At 40.3% G+C, this 20957-nt stretch overlaps 1 protein-coding gene across 1 annotated transcript in view; it reads right to left on the bottom strand.

Moving 5' to 3' along the window:
* Nucleotides 1-20180, bottom strand: part of CDK6 (cyclin dependent kinase 6) — a 159935-nt gene extending 139755 nt beyond the window's left edge. The window contains exons 1-2 of the mRNA XM_067562200.1: nucleotides 19834-20180; nucleotides 17587-18072 (exon numbers count right to left, since the gene is read on the bottom strand). Of these exons, the coding sequence (XP_067418301.1) occupies nucleotides 17587-17819 (233 nt within the window). The 5' untranslated portion in view covers nucleotides 17820-18072; nucleotides 19834-20180. The remainder of the gene's footprint in view (nucleotides 1-17586; nucleotides 18073-19833) is intronic.
* Between the last annotated feature and the right edge of the window lie 777 nt (nucleotides 20181-20957).

The following is a 20957-nucleotide window of genomic DNA, read 5'->3' as shown; positions in this document are numbered from 1 at the left end:
CCATTTTACAATTAGATAAATGGAAGCAGAGATAGATTAAATGAATTACTCAAGGTCATCTACCAAGTCAGTGTCAAAAATGTGAATAGAGTTTAGGAGTGGAGTCCTGTGATATAACTACTAGCTATACTTCCTCTTTCATAGTCTTTTGAAAAACATCTGCTTAAGCATGAAAGTGAAATAAAATTATGAGTGTAAATTTTAACACTTTTGAGTATGCAGGTGTTTAAAGTGACAAAGGTGTTTGCATGTATGAATGGATGGATGCAAGTGAAAGCTGGATGTAGACTTGACTGAAAATTTGGCCCATAAATGTTCAGGATTAATGCTGTCTTACAGTTGTTTATTTGGGATGAATTTATAACAACATCCAAAACATCCTTTTTTTCCCCCAAACACACTAGCTTGTCCCTGACTGGAAATGGGAACACCCTCTCAGAAACTTCAACTGGCTTTATGTCTACTTCAGACACTTGTACAAAGCCTCCATCCCAATTAAGATCTGTCAACACTTCCTACTTCTGACATCTCTTTGTATTCTCCAACCCATTTCCTATGCTCTGCAAATGCCAGACTTTTTTCTATTCCCCTATCTTCAATGGGCAGACACTTCTGTCATGCTGTCACCTCTATCTAGATCAGTTTCTTTGACCCATTGCCTAATCCCTATTTTTAAATTCCATCTCTTTCCCCTAGGGCCTATGATCGATCCCAAAACTCCTTCCACAAAAGAATCAAATTTTGCTTCCTGGACTTCTTGCTTTCCCTGTGTTCAGTCATTCTCCCTTATCACTCTTTGCATACTTCTTTACATCTCCCTTACCAGATGCACAGCCGGTATCAAGGAAGAGCCAAAAGAACTAAAGGGAACTTTTAAGGCTTCGTACACTTTGACTCACTGTCTGTCAGCTCTGTCATGTTTAAAACAAAACAAGAACAAAACACAATTCTTAACCAGATAATAGGCATGGTATATTGTTTACAATAATGCCAAAATAATTGAAGGAGGAATTTTACAATGAGTAGTGAATCAAAAGCACTTTTACACAGGTCAAAAGTTAGCAATCTGTTTACTATGTTCTTTTTAAATGCCAGATGAATCTACCTTATGATGTTATCTGTCATACAGTGAAAATATACATAAACACTTACTCAAGATTATTATTTATGTACAGATTTTATCATTTGACATTTTGACAGCAAACTTCCTACAGAGAAAAGGAATTCTTCTGCTGTGTGTGCTCCCTGATTGTTTTATGCCATCGTTTTCTCTCCTTTCATCTTATTTGTTTCCCTTTCTACCCTGTCTACGTTTCACAGGGTACGTCTAGACTGCAGTCGCTGACATACCTGAGTTGGTTTTGATCTAGCTAGCTCAGGTACCACAGCAGTGAAGGTGCAGCAGCACAAGACATACAAGCCTGCCTGGAACCCTGGGCAATTACCCGCAGCGCTAACCTGTGCTAAAACTGCTGCAGCTTCACTGTTCTGCGACTCAAACTAGCTAGATTAAAATTAGTTTGGGTATGTCAGCTTGAGCTGCAATCACACCCAGTGATTGCCATCTAGACATACCCTCAGCCTTGCAGTGCCTGTGTTTTCCCTCATTGTTATAAAAGCTTTTAAAACCATTGTGTTAGTTTTATTGCTGGTCTTACTGTCAGCCCCCGAGACCAAAATCCTCTATCTATCAACAAATACAGAATGGGCAGATGATGTAAACTTGCTGAAATTGGTCCTGCCAACACATTTCCATCCTGATGTGGACGGCTCGTCCCTTCTAACAGTGCCAAGTGCATTCATCCTCTTTGCTCAGTCAATCCTTGTCCTCTAGGATGAGAGTCAACAAGGTTGTGAGTGCCATTTGTGGTGGTATTTTTTGTAATGTGGACATTTATCAACTGGGAACTGGGCTAAGACCAATATTTTTTCATTCATGTGGCCAGAATTCAATGGGGATGGCAAGAGTTAAATAGAAAAGGAAAGAAATAAAATTCTAGAATCACAGAGTTGGAGTGATGAAATCAAATGGCCATACACGCAATATTAAAAACTGATGTATATGGTGCTTAGCTACTATGTTAGAAATACATTAACAATAGATAAAACAGGTAGGATACAATTAGCAACAGCCACTAAGTGACTCAGGAGCCTAAATCCCATGTTGAAAAGTGACTTAGGCACTTAGGAGCCAAAATGTAACTGAAAGTCATTGGCACTTAGGGTCCTAAGGCCCAGATTCATAAAGGTATTTAGGTACCTAACCCCATTCATTTAAGTGTCAGTTAGGCACTTAAATACCTCTGAGGATCTGGGCCCTAAATCACATTTGAAAATGGAACTTAGGAGCTTTTGAAAATTTGACTGAGATCAGTAGTTTACATGGTTACGTCTGTTTGCACTGTAAGTACAAGATTGCTGTACAGACACTTCTGTAGTACTTTTGTGTGACTAATACTAAAAATAGTAAAATGTATTATAAGATATACAATTTAAATCTCTAGTCTTTATATAGTATGTATATGCGTCTGGTGATAACATTTTCTCCCTTTTGTCGTAGCCATTCCAATTTAACTCAGAGGTGATTTTTCCCCCTGAAGTTTTATAAAGGTCTATTCATCCATTTTGTGAGCTATCTTTGAGGGATTTCAGATGTTTTTCTTGGCGTGCTTTTAACTCAAGCATAGTCTGGTTTTATAAATTCACAATAGGCATCTACATGGTCTGAAATGAGAACTAGTTTCTTGAACAAATATAAAGACATTATCACTTCTTTCTAAACATCCATATATTCACTAACTCAACAGAGAATGCAAGTTAGAGACCAGGAATACACCGTTCAATTGCATAATGAAGTAATTTGGCATAAAGCTCTGTGTGGCAAATTTTGAAGGCATATTAGATCTAAAGAGAATAATACCATGTATGCAGAGTCGCACTCTTAAGGACTAATCTTGCACCAGACTAGGGGTGTTGGTGGTGGTGGAGCGTCGGGGAGAGAGAGAAGCAGGGGAGAAGTGGCGAAGGGGAGCTATCTTTGTAGAAGATTAAGACACACACCCTAAACAGGTGGCAGCCCTAATCTCCATCCTGCAACCAGTTGCTGGCTCAAATGTGCAGAAAAAATCAAATGCACAGATAAAAATGGGGAATGACTGGCTAGGCAGTGGTATTACTGAAAGAATCTGGAGGTTATAGTGGATCACAAATTAAATGAGTCAACAATGTGATGCAGTTGCAAAAAAAGCGAACCTGGGGGGTATTAACAAGGTGTTGTATGTAAGACACAGGAGGCAAGTGTCCCACTTTACTTGGCACTGGTGAGGCCTCAGCTGGAATACTGTGTTTAGTTCTGGGTGCCACATTTCAAGAAAGATGATGGTGGGTTAAAAAAACTGGACATGTTTAGTCTTGAGAGAAGATTGAGGGGAGACCTGATAATAGTTTTCACATGTTAAGTGCTATTATAAACAGGATGGTGGTCAAATGTTCTCCAGGTCCACCAAAGGACAAGTAGTAATCAACTTACTCTTCAGCTGGGGAGAGTTAGGTTAGATATTAGGAAAAACTTTCTAACTATAAATATAGTTAAGCACTGGAATATGCTTCCAGGGATTGATAGATTCCAAGGCCACTAGGGACCATTGTGATCATTTTGTCTATCCTTCTATGTAACACAGGCCATAGAACTTCCCCAAAATAATCCCTAGAGCATATCCTTTAGAAAAACATCCAATCTCGATTTAAAAATTGCTGGTGGAGAAGCCATCATGACCTTCGCTAACCTGTTCCAATGATTAATTACCTTCACTGTTAAAAATGTATGCCTTATTTCCAGTCTGATTTTATCTAGCTTTAGCTTCCAGTCATTGAATTGTATTATACTTTTCTATGCTAGATTGAAGAGCCCAGTATCAAATACTTGTTCTCCATGTGTATACTTACAAACTGTGATCAACTCACCCCTTAACCTTCTCTTTGTTAAGATAAACAGGGTAAGCTCTTTGAATCTATCACAGTAAAACATGTTTTCTAATCCATTAATCATTCTCATGGCTCTTCTTTGAACCCTCTCCAATTTATCAACTCTTTTCTGAATTGTGGGCACCAGAACTGGACACAGTATTCCAGCAGGGTTGCACCAGTGCCCAATACAGAGGTAAAATAACCTCACTACTGCTACGTGAGATCCCCCTGTTTATGCATCCAAAGATTGTATTACTCCTTTTGGCCACAGAATCACACTGGGAACTCCTGGTCAGCTGATTATCCACTATGACTATCCCCACATTATTTTTCAGAGTCTCTGTTTCCCAGGATAGAGTCCCCCATTGTATAAGCATAGGCTATATTCTTTGTTCTAGATGTATACATTTACATTTAGCTATATCCAAACACATTATTTGCTTGTGCCCAGCTTACCAAGTAATCCAAATTGCTCTGTATTAGTGATCTGTCCTCTTCATTATTTACAACTCCCCCAAATTTTGTGTCATCTGCAAATTTTATCAGTGATGATTTTATGTATTCTTCCAAGTCATTGATAAGAATGTTAAATAGCACTGGTCTAACCAATCCTAGCAGATGATCCCTCACTCGCTCAAGCTGTGGGAGGCAGACCTATCCTTGCTTATGACAGTCCCCAACCTGAAGAAAATACTCACCAGCAACCGTACACCATACAAGAACACTAACCTATCCTTGCAACAAACCCCGTTGCCAGCTCTGCCTGCACATCAACTCTAGTGACACCATCACAGGTCCTAACCACATCAGCCACACCATAAGGAGCTCATTCACCTGCACATCTACTAATGTAATATATGCCATCACGTGGCATCAATGCCCCTCTGCCATGTACATTGGCCAAACCGGACTGTCACTACGCAAAAGAATAAATGGACACAAATCAGACAAAGAATGGTAACATCCATAAACCAGTCGGAGAGCACTTCAATTTCCCAGAACACTCTGTAGCTGACTTGAAAGTTGCCATACTTCAACAAAAAAACTTCAAAAACAGACTTCAAAGAGAAACTGCAGAGCTGGAACTCATATGCAAACTTGACACAATCAAACTGGGTCTGAATAGGGACTTGGAATGGTTCTCTCATTACAAGAAGTAATTGTCACTGTTCACACATTCTCACCTTCTAATGAATGGTTGTGAATAGGCCTCAGCTACTCTAACTGAATGGACTTTGCTAACACCTACCCTCCCCATTGTTGTTCCTTACACTTAGATGTATATATATACACCCCCTATCTGATGTTTATTTCTTGCATCTGATGAAGTGGATTGCAGCTCTCGAAAGGTTATGCTTGCAGAAATTAAATTTGTTAGTCTTTCAAGTGCTACAGGACTCTCGTAGTTTTTGCTGTGCAATGATGATTCCCCATTTCCAATTAAATTTTGAGACCTATCAATTAGCCAGATTTTAATCCATTTAACATGTACCATGTAAATTTTATATTTTTCTAGTTTTTCAATCCAAGTTTATATGGGACCAAGTTAGAAGCCTTAAAGAAATGTAAGTATATTACATCAATCCTATTATCTTTCTCAACCAAACTTGTAATCTTATTTAAAAAAAAAAGACAAAAAAATAAAAAGACGTTAGTTTGGCAGGATCTATTTTTTGATAAACCCATGTTGATTGGCATTAATTATATTACCCTTCTTTAATTATTTATTAATCAAGTCCCACATCAGCCGCTCCATTATCATGTGAGGCTGAAAGACCTATAATTAACATGGCCATCCCATTTGCCCTTTTTAAATACTAGCACAACATTAGTTTCTTCCAGTCTTCTGGAACTTCCTCATTGTTCAGAAACTTACTGAAAAGCATTAATAGTCCAGTGAGCTCCTCAGCCACCTCTTTTAAAACTCCTGGCTGCAAGTTATCCAAGTAAGGTTGGATGTTTTTAAGAACAGGTTAGACAACCACCTGCCAGGAATAATATAGGTATACTTGGGCCTGTCTCAATGCAGCGGACTAGACTAGATGACTTCTCTAGGTCCATTCCAGTCCTACATTTCCATGATTCTATGAAAATGGCTACTGTATGCTGGAGTTTGAGGTCTAGAAGTAGGAGCAAGGAGAGGCACCCATGGCCTACCCTTCTGCCTGCATGACCTTTCTGCCCTTTTTATGCCAAGAACAAACTAGACACAGCGTATAAGTCAGGAGTGTGTACATCATATGAACTCGCTCACTCCTCTGACATTTCCTCAATTTTACTATGTGAAAAGAGTAGGTATCACCCAGCAACCTCTGTGAAGGCTGATGCAAAGAAGTAGGGTCCTCTGTAATATCCTTTTTCTGCCTTGATTGCTTCCTTTACTTCCTGGGTCCAACATGCCCACTGACTCCCTCGTAGGCTTCCTGCTTCTCATATACTTAACATTTTTTTTTGTTATTAGTTTCATGCACTTCACATTGCCTACTAGCCATCCTAATTTCCATCTTACATTTTACTTGCCATAGTTTATGCTCCTGCCTATGGTTATGATCATTTGGGCTGGATTTCTATTTCTCAAAGGATGCCTGTGTGGCTTAAATATCCTCTTGAACCTTGCAATTTACCTATATAGTTTTGGCATTCATTTTTATTTAATAATATGCATGCCTTCTGCGACTATGTTATGATACACTTAAGTAGCTGCTATGATAACTCTAAGCATTTTAATTCCCTAATTTTGACGAGCTCTCTCATTTTTCTTAAACCCCTCCTTTCTAAAGGTTAGCATCACTGTGCTAGTTTTTTGGTACAGTCCCCCTCTTCAAAGATATTGAATTTAATTATACTGTGCCCAGTGTTACTTGCTCAGTATTTCTTAAACCAACTCTTGTGAGTTATGAAGGACTATGTGGAGATTATCCTCTCTTCCTCTGTACTCTAGAACTAGCTGCTCCAAGAAGCAACCATTTAATGTATCAAGAATTATTTTCTTTAAACCTTTGTTTGTCCAGTTTATATGTGGGTAAGTGATGTCTCCCATATTTACTGTTTTATTAGACTCAGATGCCTCTTCAATCTCCAACATTGCACACTTGATATCCTTTTCCTGATCTAGAGACTGGTAGAACAACCAAATGAGTATATTTATATTTTTATGACTTTGGATTTTTATTTACATAGATTTTGCAGCATGGTCTGTTTCCACTCACAATTTTTTCTCATTAAATTCTATGGAATCTTTAAAATACACTGTTACTGCTCTACCTCCTGTAAAGTTTATAGACAGATAACACAACATCCCAGCAATTTTTGTCATTCCACCATGTTTCAAATATGGCTCATGAAGAGGTCCTTTTTAGGCATTTAGTTTTTATTTTTTGGTTAAATGTTTTATTGTCCAACACCCCGTTACTTTTCCCAAATGTACTTCTGTGATCTCAACCTGACCCTCCTCCAGTTCCTGTAATTTCTGTCATTATCTTTTACTACTTGATAGAGTTATTTTTGTATTATTGACATCCTAACAGATGTTTTAGTCCAACCAAATAGAATAAACAAACACTGAGAGAGAGAAAGACTTCTAGAAGATATTGGAACCATAAGCAATAGGCAGCATGGGAATAAGCATTGCCAGATAACCTTGCTTGTGGTTTAAAATTAAATTACAAGGTTAATAGATAAAGGGAACATGGTGGATGTGATATATTTAGGCTGGAATTTTCAAAGGGATTGAAGGGGGTTAGGTTTTCAATAGGAGTTCAGCTCCTAACTTCTTTGGGCCCCCTTTGAAAATCTCAACCTTGGGGTTTAACAAAGTGTGGATATTGTAAAAATCCAACGCTCATGTTTAGTTAAAAAGAGACATATGGACTGAAAGCTTTCTGGTAGGTCTTAAGGAAAGGATAATGATAAACAGCAATGTATTAAGTTGATGGAAGGTTTCTAGTGAGAAACCACAGGGACTGGTATTCTGGCATGTTTTTATTAGACATTTGAAAGAGGGAATAAGCAGCACATTTGCAAATGATGGTAAATTGTGGTGTTGCAAATATTGTCAATGATGATAAACATAAAAGAAACTAGAATGTTTAGAAATATGAGAGAAACAATAAAAAAAGATTAATTTTGGAAAAACGCAACCTATTACCTATGGGAAAAAATAATACAAGACAATGATATTCAATGGCAGAGAGAAAACTGGACATCAGTAATGCTGAAAGAGGCCTAGAGATGATTGTAAGCAACAAATTAGACACACATTTGCAATGTGATATGGCAACCAAAAAGACTATCACAATTCCAGACTGCAGATGCAGAGATATTCCTTCACAGAGTAAGGAGGCATATACAACTCTAGAGTGACTACCTGAAATACGGCATTCAATACTGGGCACCACATTACCAGAAAGATAGACTAATTAGAAAGTTCAGCAAAAAAGCATCAAATGATTAGTTGGCTGAAAGGATTGACCGAAAGGTTAAAAATGCAGTATAGTTGGTATAGCTTAAGAGGTAGGCAGGATAATATAAGTTTTCAAATATTTGATGAGTGTAAACGCTAAGGTAGAGGAATAATTACTTATAGTGTTAAAAGGGAATATAAGTGGGAGTAATGGAGTGGAATTAAGAAAGGGAAAAGGTTAGTTGAATATCAGGAAAAACTTCTAGATATAACATCTATTATACTGTAGAATAGTTTCTCAAGGGAAGTGGTGGGAACCCAATAATTTGGGACATTTAAAATTTGACTGGACAATGCACTAGGGAATATATGGCATGGAACAGTCCACCGCATAAGTGGCCTACATCTTTTCCATCTCCAATTTCTAAGAGTTTATGATTCTATGAACAAGATACTCAGCTGTTGTAAATCATTGAAGACAATGAAGCTACGTGATTTTCACTGGCTGAGGAACTAGCCTAAATTTTGCATTTGGATTTCTGATTTAACTGAAAAACGTATCTCCCTACTGGTGACCTATCTCAGGGGACTCAAGTAGTATATTACCAGTTATGCTCATTCAACTGGCTCAAGATCCACTTGTTTCTGACACAGGAAAGTAAACATTTTGATTGAAGAGAGAGGTTTTGATCAAACAATCCTCAGTTTGGGAGCACGAAGTCAGAAAATCCTGCTCTTTCTGGAGGACGCTGTCCAGTACTAATTTGCAGGGGTAGGCCCTGTTAACCCATCAAACTTTCTTATGAAACACATACTAGTATTCTAGATGTCCACAAATATTGATCTGGGGATATAATTTGGTCATCAATGGGGAAAATTTAAACAAAAATTAGCAATTAGTATAATTTAAAGAATGTCATTTATCTCCGCTACAGTAAACAGCATAAAATACAGTTGTAATTTACTTCTGAGGGGAAGAGGGGATGGAATCAAAGCTAGAATGCTGGGATCTTATACTAATGCTACTAAAAGAGACAATTTTAGCTCGGACATGATGTAACTGCATTATAATGAAAGTGGAAACACACAAAAAGTTTATGTATTCTCTCAGAAAAAACTATTTTTACATAGTTGGTTTTATTATATTTTTAACTCCAAATTTTGGTGCTATGGCTTTTACGGTCTGTTAATACTTAATAGATTAGAAATCTTTCAGGTTCTAAATTTATTTTCCATTAAACTTTTGTTCAAAAATTATGGTAAACCAGCTTTTAAAACACATTATTATTATACTACAGTATTTCCAACAATTTATTGTATGAACTTTCACAAGTATTGTTTAAAATTCCTTGCCATAAAGATGAAAGTTAAAATGTATCATCAATGGCTTCAGCTTAAATGCTTTTTTGTAGTGTATGACCTAAAACCTGTGGAACAACAGCTTTATGTGAATTTTTTTTTTTTAAATAAATTCCACTAAGGCTGTTTCATTTTAGCTGTCAGTTGTGTATCCCCTTTACCTCTCCCCCACATATCTGAGTACAGTCAGTACATTCCCAACTCCTACTGCCAAGTTAAAATAAAAACACTCTTGGTCTAGAAATGATTGAGGTGGTTTGCTCTAATCAAACTAAACCAGCCAAATGTTCCTTTCAAAGGTAACTGTCTACTCTGCAGCTGTATGCAAACTACCACATCAAATGTGGAAAAAAAATAGCAATAGAATTCTATCCTTACAGTACAGTGCTGGCTCCAAAGATGAAGAGAAACAAAAGCATCAGCACGGCTAAGAATTATATTCACAGAAAGCTCCTAGAAATATGCTGACTTAAACTGTGAACAATGTATTGAAATTTCCAGTATATAATTAGCTAATTTTGGGGAAGAAGGGGGAATTCCCTAGAAGTGTTAAATAGCAAGAGATACCTTGAGTCATTTATCCTAATGACCAGAGTGTCAACTAGACATATTAAAAGATTTAACAAAAACTTCACAGCAAATTAAAAAACACAACATAGACCTATTTCTTATTTCCTGTCTCTGTCAAAATACTTAACGTTCTGCACTGAGTAATATTGAATTTGGACTTTTAGAACAAGCTTCAATTAAACTTGTAATGATTCATCTGCATGTAGAATGTGTCTGTTAAATCATTAAACACTGGAAATTTCTGGAAAGATATATTCACGGTGGGTTTAGCTTTCAGTTTGCTTCACTAAAGACAAGCAAGTTGTTATCCGAACTATTTTCAAGACATGATAGGCACAATTTATCCTAAGTGCAACTCCAACGACATGAGTGAATTGGTATAATTTGGACAAACCTTCATTTTGGAAACTGAAGTTATCACTTGGACATAACTACCTGGTTGCTATTTATGGCAGAGACCAATTTTCTTCTAATATGTCTATAAAGCACTTAGTACACGTTTAAGCTGTATGATCCCAGTTGTGACACACACAGTCTCACTGGATTTCAATGGGACTACTCATCATGAGTATCAACAATACGGATGGGACATAACTAATGGCAATTTTATGGCACACACATTAATGTCAGTTAACCAACAAACATATGAGTTCTCGCCATGTTAAGAGCTCATGATAAAAATACCCCTCACACTGGAAAACTTTATACCACACTATGCCATTCTCCATGGAAATTTTTACTAAAAAGATGTTAACACTCACCCAAGAAAGCTTGTACTCATCCCATGCAAGTGGATTTTCCAAGCCTTGAACTACCATTCCATCTTCAACTTCCTTTTCCTTATTCCTTACTCCTGCTTCTCATGGATATTTATTGAAATTTCATCATCTCTTACTTAATCTATAAAACACCCTATACGCACACAGGTAGACTAGATGGTCATTTCTGATCTCCCTAAGTGCCTATTACCTGATGTACACGGTTTCCAAACTGATTGCACCAAGTTATTCTCTTATTTCAGGAATTGGGGCCATATCATCCTGTCCTCAGTCACCTTCAGAGCTTCTCCAAATCCTAGCCATCTGCAGATCTAATTCAAAATTGCTCTCATTGTTTTCCAAACTCTCACCTGCCCTCTGATATTACAGCCACTGATTCTCCCATTTGGTCACTCTCCCTCTTTCCAATCTCGTTTTCTGCTCTCCATCTCCACATAACTTTCTAGAGTTGGGGAGGGTTGCTCTTTCACTTTTACAGCCCTATAAATCTGGGACTTTCTCCTTCTCTTCAAGCCACTTCTTCTCTTCAAATCTTGCCTACGGATCATCTTGTTTGCATTAGTTTGATTCTGAATCTCATTCATTTGCCCCTCCTTCCCACACTATTTCATACTCCCATTCTTCTCTAATTGAAACTAATGTGCAGTGATAATTACTTTTTACCATGGTTGCTTTTAAATTTCAGTTCCCTTTTATTTTACTTTCCTCCATCTTTGCACATTAGTTTATGCTTCCTGCCTTCTGAGAGTCTCAGATTCCAACAATATACATTTACTAATTTTTCTCTCTTTAGGGGTTTGTCATACATCATATAAAGAGTTCTACAAAAAATTAATTGATTGCATGATGCTGACCTGTAGGAGTGATGTTATACACTAAAAGTTATAACATTAGTTTGGCAGTAAAAGCAAGGAAGGAAGGAAATAGAATTCATTGGAGATTACCTCCCACTAAAATAGAACTGTTGCACTTTAAAGGATGGAACTTCTAATGGCTTCAGTAAACTGTCCTTTAAACTTATTACCAGCCAATGTTAACATCACAACAAACTGGAAGTAAAAATAGAATATTAGCTTCTGTGTTTTAAAATTCCCCTCTCATTTGTACCTGTGTTTTGATCATTTTAATCAAAAACATAGGAACAAAATTTTAATCACCCTGCAAAGGGAATTATCAAAATTATGCAACTAAATGTTCTGAAGGCTGCCAATAATCAGGCTAAATGGGGGTATTCAACACTGAAAACTCAGTTATATTTTTATGGTTATGCTCCATCCTCTATTTTTTATGTGGTCCTATTACAATATAATGCCACAGGAAGAATCAGACTATTAAACACCTCTGAAATGTTGAGCTAGTCTACAGGGAGTGAAGCAAGCATTTTGGCCTTTTTCTATAGAGCGTAGCTTGCAAAGTTGTTAATATTGTCTTCTAATATTTTATATCCTTTGGGACAATATTAAAAGATCCCAAATCATTGCCAAATTGTGCAAAGAGAGTAGAAGAATGATACTTATTTGGTTTCCTATAGACTGGCTCCATGTGGCAGGGATATCATTGAATAATGTAATGCCTCCAACTGGCTAAACCATCAAGTAGGAGCTGGAGTCAATTATCTGGGCTACATGTCTTGGAAACTAACAAAAGAGAGAAATGAGATTTTCAGTATTTGTGTGCTGAATGCCCCTTTAGTCTGGCAACTGAGGCATTCAATACATATAAGCTAAAGGTGCCAGAATTTTGACAATTCTTTTAACAGCAGGAGCACATTTCAGATCACCAAATTCTAATAAGGATTTGTCTATCTGGAGCTTTTAAGACCCGTTAACTCCCAACAATGCTAAAAAAGCCAGAGATCTGGGAAAGTTAAGTGCCAAGAAACAAAAATATAGGGCTTTGTGAGTTTGTTCTGTTTCCTTAAGGACCTTGAACATTCTGAACACTACTAAAACCATTAAATATATTTGTCTTGAAAACAAACATTGGGAATCTGAGTATTCTCTCTTATGTAGCACATTCTTTAACTGCATATTTCCAGTATGAATCCTGATTAACTTTTAACTGAAACTAATCTTCTGATTAATAGCAGGAAAGATATAAAATGAACACAATGTACAGCTGAATTTAACAGTGTGATCATAAGAAGGTTTTTTACAAATCTATTACAGCAAGGAATACTCCCAGTTTTACACACAGGAATTTCCTGAATCTAATATGTCATTCATTCCTGGCAAAGTCTGTCCTTTGTCTACATATACTTCATTTTTTCCCCAAATAGAACAGCAGTAAGTTACATAAGTGCTGGACTAATTTGTGCCAGATTTAACTACTGTATACAATAACTTTTAATGAAGCATTTCATCTTCCTATCTGAACACTGGGCTAGATGAGCAACTTAATCATACTACCAATTACATCTGAAGTGTCATAATACACAAAATATTTTATTTTGAACCAATGCACGACAAAATTTGCTCGTGCAGATCGCTTTCTTTACTTTTATTAAAAGAGAATAAAATGTCTTGACTCAGAGAAACTTTCGTAACAGGGCAAATATGAAAGTGAGAACATTTTCTACACTAGCAAACAATCCTTTACAGTACTTTACCTGTAACTTTCTAAATCCCAGTTTTTATTATTTTAAGGTATCTAGGCTCAATCCTTCAAAGTCACTGGGCGTTTTGGGTGCCCAAGGACCGCAGTATCATTCCTTTTAAGTATTATAAACTCTTTCTCAATTTCAGCCTAACTCCTTTCTCTGCTTAATCCTGCAGTGAAGTCATAATGAAATTCACAGTCTGTTGCTGTAGAAGCAATTGTGATATCACAAATTCAGCACTGCACTGTAGAAATATGGAGACAATAGGCTAGAACAGAAACAATGTGAATCGAAACTCAATTAGCAAAAAAAGGCATGGTGTGAAAAATATTTTTAATGTTATTAATATTTATTTAAAAGTGCAACCCGTTGTGAAATTTCTGTCTAATGGGTTAAATCCTTTCCCATCCCAATGTCGAGCCTGAGTAGCCGTCTTAGGCACAAACTGTTTCTCAGGGGCTGCGGGCAGAAATCCAAGCCCACTATGATAATCCTGTATCTGCAGTAGCTCATCACTTCTTCAGTCCAGCTCCACAGAGATCAGCGACTGCTAAGCCATGTAGCAACAAGTCCACACACCCTGCACTTGGCCATCCCATGGCCCAATCATTTTTCATCCTCCTAAACATCACTGCATGGAGACAAATAGGAAAATCCCTTGCAGTCTGGGGCTCCATGACTGGGGCTCCTGTATGGGCTACCCAAATCCTGCTATTCCTGCACAGCAGAATCACATCAGTTCCACTGGGCCTGTCGTGTTTTGCAGAGAAAGAGGAAGAAGATGCAGCAAGGTCTGCTGTTAACTGAAGGTTGTATCATTGTAGATGTGTTGATAGGTATTGTCTGGAGTAAGCTGATTGAAGCAAATTTGTTCAGGTGCACTGACTATGTGTTGCTCAATTATTTGAAGTTTGTCTAAATTTTGACTCAAAATTTGAGCTTGCCTTGAACAACTCATAGCTTGCACATCTCATTACTCAGACACTAGTTTCTACTTTATACTTACATTTGTCACTTATAAATCTCAAGATAGACTGCTTGCAATATTTTGAAAAAAAAAGTCATTTCTCCTTCACAACAATACTTGATTTTAAATGCTGTTTTATTCTTTATTCTAGCTATCTAGGTTAGTCCTGCTTTGAGTAGGGGGTTGGACTAGATGACCTCCTGAGGTCCCTTCCAACTCTAATATTCTATGATTTTATGATCTGATAATGATGCCACTTTTATCCCAGTGTTTAAATTCTGCGTGTTTCACTACCTTAATTTACGAATACTGACAAGGTTCCAATTTCTAGACTCACATAATAAACATTTGTAAAAAACAAAATATATTCAATAATTGACTGCAGTTAGGTCAATGGAGTGAAACTACAGATCTTCATTTACAGCATTTCCTTTTCTGGGTATATTTACATAATACAAAAAAGTAATCCTTTAATCTCAAGAAATTATAAAATCCTCTACTGTGTTTGATAAAAGAATCAAAGCATTTAAATCTTTGCTCCTTCCTATACAAACAAGTCAGTCTTTATTAAAAGAAAATTATTTCAAACACCCCAAATGATATTTAAACTCCACCAACACAAAAGATACCAATGAAAACAATAGAGGTGTGCTTTTAAATAGAATTTGTCCCATCCCAAAAGAGTTACTGCTTGAACTTGCTTTTTATTTTCTACTCCCACGGATGGAGAGAGGGTGCAGCAAAGGTGCCAAACTCACTGGTACATAATGACCCAACCTGTCGCATCTGAAATGCTGACTGTGGCAAGCGCTGCAGGCTTCAAGAAAACGTAATTAGGTCCTGGAACATTCTTCCAGAGAAATTTCTATTAAAACTACATATTCAAAAGTACATGGTTAAGTACTTGTTGCTTGGAGGTAATGAATTTTTTACATTTGATCTTTTAATAAATATTTTAACTTGTAATATACCTGTAAAATACCAAATAGAGGCTGCTGTGCATTTTAATCTAAGCAAAACAAGTCTGTATTTGCATGGTCTTTTCAGACATTTTGTTCTTTTTGATTTTGCTTAATTTAGAGTGTTCATGAAAATTGGAAGGTTCAGGGTCAGCTCCTCTTACTGGATTCATTGTATATGGAGTGACCCCATGGACAAAAATATGATGGGTATGATATTGTATTTAAATATTTCCTGAATTTTAGTGTTTTCTACACAATCTAGGCTTTCATTTAAACAAGTAGAGGTCAAATGTTTCAAATGGGGAGTGTCTAAAACTAGGCACCTAAATCTGTACCAAGGCACTGAAATAAATGGCCTGAATTTCAGAAGTTCTGGCCACCCCAACTCCTACTAGTGTCAATAGAAACTGTGCACTCAGACAGCACCTCTAAATCAAGCCACTTGTTTCAGTGCCTAAATATGGATATGCTGCCCAACCTTAGACACCCCACATTTGAACATTTTAGATTAAGTTTCTATTCCTCTGAATTACTAGATGGCCATCAAAAACCTGGCACTATCCAAATAAACAATGGAAACAGCAAAGTAATGAACTCCAGTCTACACCACACCACTAACCTCAGTGAGGTCTCTGCTTGGAGTCCAGTTGAGATCTAAAAGACACACAATAAGGGAAAGCACTCTCCCACTTTTTTAAAAAAAAGACACTATTGTTCTACTCAGTCTTATTCCATCCATCAGTTATTTTTAGAACATAAATCCTATGCCTACCCTATCCTTGGAGTAATGAGACTCTATTGCCACAACATCTGGAAAAGAAAGAGAATGAGAGTTTCTCTATCAGTTTACAGTATGAACTGTCTTCACTTTGGTATCTAATGTTCCATTATTTGAACTGTTGCAGAAATATTGGAGGTGCTTTTATTAATGCTACATTATCCCCTGAATTGCAGATCAGTGGAGTTTCACATCCCCATGTACAAGTACACTGCTATAAAATGATCCATTGTTCACGTTCATAATGTAAGATTAATGATGAACAAAGAATTCTATATATTTTGAATGAAATAGCTCAAAAGAACTTTCCAAACGCTGCTGATTTCAATTAACTCTGCAATCACACAATACATTTAAAATATAATAACACTGACTAACAAATCAGTTGTAGGACAATTCCTACAATGCTTCACAAACATTCCTAGCAAAATTCCCCTCTTTCTGCAAGCTTTCCAGCATCTTTGGTCACAACCTGCAAGGATTATTAAGCTATTCAAAACCGATCCATATGTTATATATTCAACATTGTGGTTATATAAAGATATAAGGGGCTTATAACAGAGGCAACCTTCATTCAAGAACTTAGGTTCAGGTATTCAGAATCCCTAGTCACAAAAAGGAAATCCTTGTACCTTTCTTGACACTTGAAGAAGAGCTTCAAATTGTATTTCTGTATGTTGGTACAAGGCCCCCAAATGGGGTCCCAAGAGGTTGCTTCTCCTGCTTGTGCTTAATACTCTGAACTAGAACCTTACAAATTCCCACTCCTTGTCTAAAGTTGGTGGGAACATTACACTATTCACTGCCCACTTTCATAATAGGGCTGCCAAAAATCAGCGCACTGGGCAGAGTGGATACCCGAGACAAAAGAGTTCTCTCTTTTCATCCTTTCTTCTTGTGCCTGTGGAGATCAAAGGGTATATATGGCTCCTTGCCCATCCACTCAAACACTTATGTCACACACCTATGCCTCTGGAGATGGGTGCTTGTGTGTGGGAGGCAGAGCAAAAGGATGAGGTGTGATCAGGCAGGCCGCACACTTGCCTGCTGAAACCTTATACCACCCTCCACATATCCAGTCTAGTATTCATTCCATCCATATACTCAAATTGATGTCCACTCCACCCATATGCCCAAACTATTGTTTATACCAAATACCAACACTAGAACCCAGCTGACCATGGGTCCTACTCCAGTTTCTCACCTGACCACATTGGGGTGCTCAAAGGTCTCCAGGTGTCTTAATACTGCCACCTCACGGATGGTGGAAAGTGGCATTCCCTCCTCGCTGGTCTGCACCCGCACCCTCTTCAAGGCTACAAAACGACCTCCATTCTTCAAGTCTCGAGCCTTGAACACCTTCCCATAGGCTCCTTCACCAATCTCAGCCACACATTCATATTGCTGGTCAGCCAGGCTCATGCTGTCCTTATCCATGCTGGTGTTGCTTCTTCTTGTCTCTGGAGCGTCTCAGGTCCTGAAGCTGAACTGGCTGCTTCCTTTGCTACTGCTGAAAATGTACCACACACACCATTTGCAGAGCTTCCACTGCTAAAGGAGCAGGCAGGATGATTTCACCCTCCTGCTCCCGTTCCGCTTCAGTACAGTCCCCAATGCACCTTCTCTCTCTTAGCCACCAGCAATTATCATATAGTCTTTGGGATCATTGTCTGGGTAAAGCCAATTAGATCTAAGGGACAAAAACCACACAAGAGAAGTTCATTAGTGCTGGGGTTGTCTCCTCTCCAGTATCATTCCTCCCTGTACATAACATGCAACTGCTTCATCTTCAGTTCACTTACTTACTTTTTACATGGTTTAATAACAGAAAAACAGACTAACATGCATTATTTGATTAGATGGATGTATGCAAGACACAATATGATGCTGATGATGGGAGCATGTGGAATGCAGCAGGACTGCAAGGCATGAACAGCACTGTAGATGGGAGTAGGGTGACCAGATAGCAAGTGTGAAAAATCAGGAGAGGAGTGGGGGGTAGTAGGTGCCCATATAAGAAAAAGCCCCACGTATTGGTACAGTCCCTATAAAATCAGGACATGTGGTCTCCATAGATGGGAGAGAAGAGTTCCAGGGGTGGGGGTAGCAAGTCACTGATGTGGACATGGGGGTGAAAGAGTCCCGGGGAGGACGGAAGAGTCCTGAATGAGGGGATAGGTCAGTGGGGGGGGGGGAAGGAGACTGCCAGGGGAGGAGATAGAAGGACAGTGATGGGGGGGGGCAGGGAATCCTGGGGGGGGGGGGGGTTTGGAAGCAGCTCAGTGCCAGCAGGGGCACAGGAAATGCACCCAGCCAGGGAGCAAAGGGAGCCCTGCGGCGGAGGAGGTGGCTCAGTGCCCCGCCCCCCTCATCTCCCCCCGGGAGGCAGCAGCTGGTTGCCCAGCCGAGGGGAAGAACGTCCCGCGAGGCCAGGCCGCTGCCTGCCTCAGCAGGAGGAGGGGCGCCCCCTCGGCCTCGGCTCGGGTGGGGAACTGCTCTGTGCCTCCCACGGCGCGCGTGTGAGGTCGGATGGGAGAAAGGGCCTGGCCTGGCCGGCCTCTCAGTGCGCCTCAGGCTCATCGGTGATCACCGCGCACCGGGGCGGCGTTTGTTAGAGCTCCAGGGAGCCGCTATTGCTGAACAGCGGAGCGCTTGGCCCATGGAAAGTTACTGCTCGAAGAAGCAGCCGCAGCGTGCACTGGAGGGGGAACGGAACCCGCCGAACAATCCCCACCAGGACTGCCCGCAGGGGAGCCCCCCAACCTCCCCCACCACCCCGCCTGCACGCAGGGGAGCCCCCAAACCTCCCCCACCACCCGAAGTGCACACAGGGGAGCCCCCAAACCTCCCCCACCACCCCGAGTACACGCAGGGGGTGACCCCCGCGGAAACAAACGTCTTATTATGACTGCATGCACGGGAAATCCCCTGGTCTAAATCCCCCAGCAAGAATGCTTGCGGGATGGGGGGCAGGCGAAGGGCAAAAACAGCCCCTTAGTAAGAATGCGTGCAATGAGGGCCCCCCGAAAGCACCCGCAAATACAAAGCAGACACCCCAACGCAGACTCGTGACCAGGCAACATGCACGGCGGTTCTCTCTTCCCCCCTCATTATCCCCCACGCGAATGCATGCGGGGGGGGGGGGGTGGCAGAAACTATCCCCCTGCCTCCAGGGATGAACGCCTTGGGGGGCCGGCCCCACACCGCAGGCTTCCACCCTCTCCCCAGAAAGCCACGGATTCACAATCGCGCCGTCCTAGGAAGAGAAGCCCCTCAACAACAACAAAAACCCCGACCCAGCCGGGCAGGGGGGTGTTTATGGAGCATTAGGCAGTAGTAACGCTATATGGTATGAGAAGCACATGGCCACTTCCAAATTACCTGGTCCGCCCCGCAGCTGCCCCGATCGCCACACGAGCCCCAGATAATCTTCCGTAAGGGGGGAACTAACCTTCCCTGAGGCAAGCCTCCCATTCGATTACCCCGAACGAAGACCCGAACCGGGTAATAAATATTCACATGGTGATGTCTCCAGCAGGTCTCTGCCGCGGCAGCCCAGGCCACACAGGTAGCTGCAGCAGCTGCTCTTCCTCGGCTCTGCTGCCCTCAGCTCGCATCCTCCTGCCTGCAGCAGCAGCAGCCTGGCAGCACCTTCCTGCCAAGGGATCTTTAACTCCGAACCAGATCGGCTTCGGCTTCCCACCCCCGCCTGGGAAAAAAAAAAGTGCTTCAAAGTCCCGTGTTCGCTAGGCAGCAGCCGATCAAAACCCTGCAGGCTGCACGCAGCTCCCCCGTGCGCGGGGCTCGTAAACCAGCCTTCCACGCTGCTTTCTGCGGCTTCTCTCTCTACTCTCGGGCTCCTGGCCGCTCACTCTGAGAGCGGCGGCAGCACAGCTCGGCCCCCCCCCCCCCCTTCAACTTTTTTTCCCTTGCTTTCCCACGCTGGCTGAATGTGACTTGACCCCGTTTCAAAAAAGTTTGACATAGTGCTTTAACATTTCCGCATTCCTCCCCGACTACAAAGGCTGCAGCCGCCTCCTTCTGCTTTCTGTCTCTGCTCTCTGTCTTCACACTCAATGAAATCCTTCATGTGCCTCTGCCAAAGGCAGCCACATACCGTAAGGGTCGCCGCTAGCGCAACTGCCAGAGGCATGCACCCCCCGCCCCACCCCCCGGGAGAGAGAGAGGCATCAGTAGGGAGCAGAAGCCTTTGGATGATTCTTATTTGTAGCGAGGCAGCAGCGCCCAAGGACCCCAGTCACAACCAGGCCACTGTGTTGTGCTAGGTGCTGTACAAACATAATAATAATTATTTATATTGCAGTAGGCCAGATTGAGTTGTAGAACCAGATATGCAAGAGCTGTGCAAACACCAAATATTGCAACTTAGGCTTTTAGTGCTTTTGATCTCAAAGGAGGCATGGTCTGGGCAAGAAGATCTTTATATTATTATTTAGTAAGCAATCACAATGTGTTTGACCTTAACAAGACAAAACCAAAGAGCAGTCCCTGCCCCAAAGAACTTACAACTAGCTGTGGGGGTGAGGGACATGAACACTTTGCAGGCCAGTTCAC

Source organism: Emydura macquarii, unplaced genomic scaffold (assembly GCF_026122565.2).
Source record: "Emydura macquarii macquarii isolate MOO-44397 ecotype Brisbane River unplaced genomic scaffold, CSIRO-AGI_Emac_v2 contig_2422, whole genome shotgun sequence".
NCBI classification, from domain to species: domain Eukaryota; kingdom Metazoa; phylum Chordata; order Testudines; family Chelidae; genus Emydura; species Emydura macquarii.
This window is presented reverse-complemented; position numbering and strand designations above follow the sequence as displayed.